The 2,500-nt window shown below is 49.8% G+C and overlaps 1 protein-coding gene across 1 annotated transcript in view; it reads left to right on the top strand.

Annotated features, from left to right (window-relative positions):
- The first annotated feature begins 556 nt into the window (after positions 1-556).
- Positions 557-2,500, top strand: part of mbtps2 (membrane-bound transcription factor peptidase, site 2) — a 6,621-nt gene continuing 4,677 nt past the window's right edge. The window contains exons 1-4 of the mRNA XM_076170424.1: positions 557-773; positions 1,360-1,508; positions 1,746-1,884; positions 1,996-2,099. Of these exons, the coding sequence (XP_076026539.1) occupies positions 699-773; positions 1,360-1,508; positions 1,746-1,884; positions 1,996-2,099 (467 nt within the window). The 5' untranslated portion in view covers positions 557-698. The remainder of the gene's footprint in view (positions 774-1,359; positions 1,509-1,745; positions 1,885-1,995; positions 2,100-2,500) is intronic.

Raw genomic sequence — 2,500 nt, 5'->3', positions numbered from 1 at the left:
CTTGTTCTGACCTCTGACCTTCTGACAGGTTGATATCAGATCTCAGGCTCTCCTCTTCATCTTTATCTCTGGAGCCAAAGAAGCTCTGTCGCTCTTCTTACAAACTTATGAGCTCCTGTTTTAGTACTTGTGTTGCATTAAAGTGCTCCTGGTAAACTCTGGCATCATCAGATAGACTTTATTTCACACAGAATGCCAAACATTAAAGTGAATCACACACTTACAGCTCGTATCTGCTGCATCTTGTGAATGTAATCAATCATACAAGTGTATGATACTATGTACAGTTCACACTGTGGAGGTTCTCTCTTCAGCTTTAAGTCAGAATTCCACATTTCCGACTGCACTTGAATGCAGCATAAGTAGCAGACGGAGACTGAAGCTTAAAATAGAAGCATTAGAATACAAAACTGTAAAGATGTGGAGCCTGGTGAACATTTGAAGCTCAAACTCAGCAGCAAACAACCGAGAATGGAGCCGTTACAGGAGCAATACCGCGGCACAGCAGCAGGTGGCGGTAAAGACATAACCGCAACCGAAGAAGAAGAACAACACGGAAGTTTTCGTTGCGTAGCGCATCCGGTTTCTCTCAGCGCCTTCAGGAGCAGAAGCAGAAGAACATGAAACGACGTCTAACGTGAACATGTATGTTTTAACGTGAGGAGCAGCAGTTTGTTCGGTCGTGTGAGCGGAGCGCCATGATCCCCGTCCCCCTGCTGGTGTGCGTGATGGCCGCCTGGTGCGCTGTTTACCTCACAGACACGCTGCTCAGGGTGAGAAGCTGCACTTTACAGCCTTCAAGAGGAGTGAGCTCACACATGGACACAGCGTGAGGTCACTGCGCCTGATGTTCGAGCCACATCTGGCCTGTTTCGACCTTTAATGTCTCTTAAATGAACCTCGCTTTGCTCTCCATCTGTGCCCGCATCGACACCTGAAGTGACTCAACATGGTCACACACACACACACACACACACACACACACACGCACGCGTGGGGGTGCTGTTCTACTACACCAGCAAATGTTTGTTTATGAGAAATCCATACTTGATTGGGATTGGTGAGCAGTGAGGTCATTGTTTACATTCATTTAAGGTGTTGAGGTTTAAATAGGCTTCATTCCTCCATGAGCCTCAACAATTCACTCTCCCTGAAACACCGATGAAGGATCAATACTCCCTTTATTTATGACTTAAAGGTCTTTTATCAATGCTACATATAGCATATATATCTTTGGTTCAATATTATTCTATACAATCTGTAACTTGTTTCTGTGTTAATCAGTTTCTCTCTCTCTCACACACACACACACACACACACACTGTCTCGCTCATCCTTTCATGCGTCTCTGTCCCACAGTCGTCGCTGACGCACCGCTACGGCTACGAGTCGTGGCTGGCGGGTCGAGGCGTGATGTTGTCGCCCTTCCACGTCAGATGGCAGACCACCGCGTTCAACAGGCTGTTTGCCTTCTGCGCTCGCATCAACCCGCGCATCCTCCAGCTGTGGTGAGGCTCCGCCCACACGCCTGACCTGCAGCGCCGTGACCACGAGTCCATGTTGTGCTGAGTGTGTTCTTTGTCTTCTTTCGTCTGAGCTCCATCATCTCTACATCATCATCATCATCATCTGCTGCAGTCTAACCGTTCTCAGCACAACAGCGCCTCCCTGTGCATTTCTGAGCAAACTGGTTTCTCCTCTAAAGCAAACACAGCTCTGATCTTCTGTTTGGCGTCCTCCCTCAGGTTTAACAGCGGCCTGGTGTTTGGCGTGGTTGCCATGGCGGGGTCGGTGGTGCTGCTGATCAGGACGCTGCAGCAGACCCTGGCTCAGATGACCTCAGACGACCCCAGGATAGGCGCCCAGCAGACCCTGCAGGTGGTGGTACGTACGGGAGGGAGAAGGTTTAAAGCCGTGTTCAGGACATTTGGGTGTAACTCAGTCAGCATGAGGTCACGAGGTCACCGCTCCTGCTCAGCTCCTCTTTGACTTCAGGTTCCTGGTGTCAATCTGCCAACCAGTCAGCTGGGTTACTTCTTCAGCGCCCTGCTGCTCAGCGGAGTGATACATGAGCTGGGCCATGCTGTGGCAGCACTCAGGTAACACACACACACACACACACTCACTCACTCACTCACTCACTCACTCACTCACTCACTCACTCACTCAGACTCTCACTCACTCACTCACACACACAGACTCTCACTCACACACAGACACACACACACAGACACTCACACACAGACACTCACTCACTCACTCACTCACTCACTCACTCACTCACTCACTCACTCACTCACTCACTCACTCACACACACACACTCACTCACTCACTCAGACACTCAGACACACACACACAGACACACACACACAGACTCACACACCCACTCTCACACACACGCACACACACACTCTCACGCTAACTCACAGACACTAACTCGCTCACAGACTCACTCATTCACTCACACACACACACTCACACACACACACAGATTGAGTG

This window comes from Genypterus blacodes, unplaced genomic scaffold (assembly GCF_046128005.1).
Source record: "Genypterus blacodes isolate CSIRO-AG114 ecotype Tasmania unplaced genomic scaffold, CSIRO-AGI_Gbla_v1 ptg000218l_1, whole genome shotgun sequence".
Lineage (NCBI taxonomy): Eukaryota > Metazoa > Chordata > Actinopteri > Ophidiiformes > Ophidiidae > Genypterus > Genypterus blacodes.
Note: the sequence above shows the minus strand (reverse complement) of the source record. Positions and strands in the feature narration are given on the sequence as shown.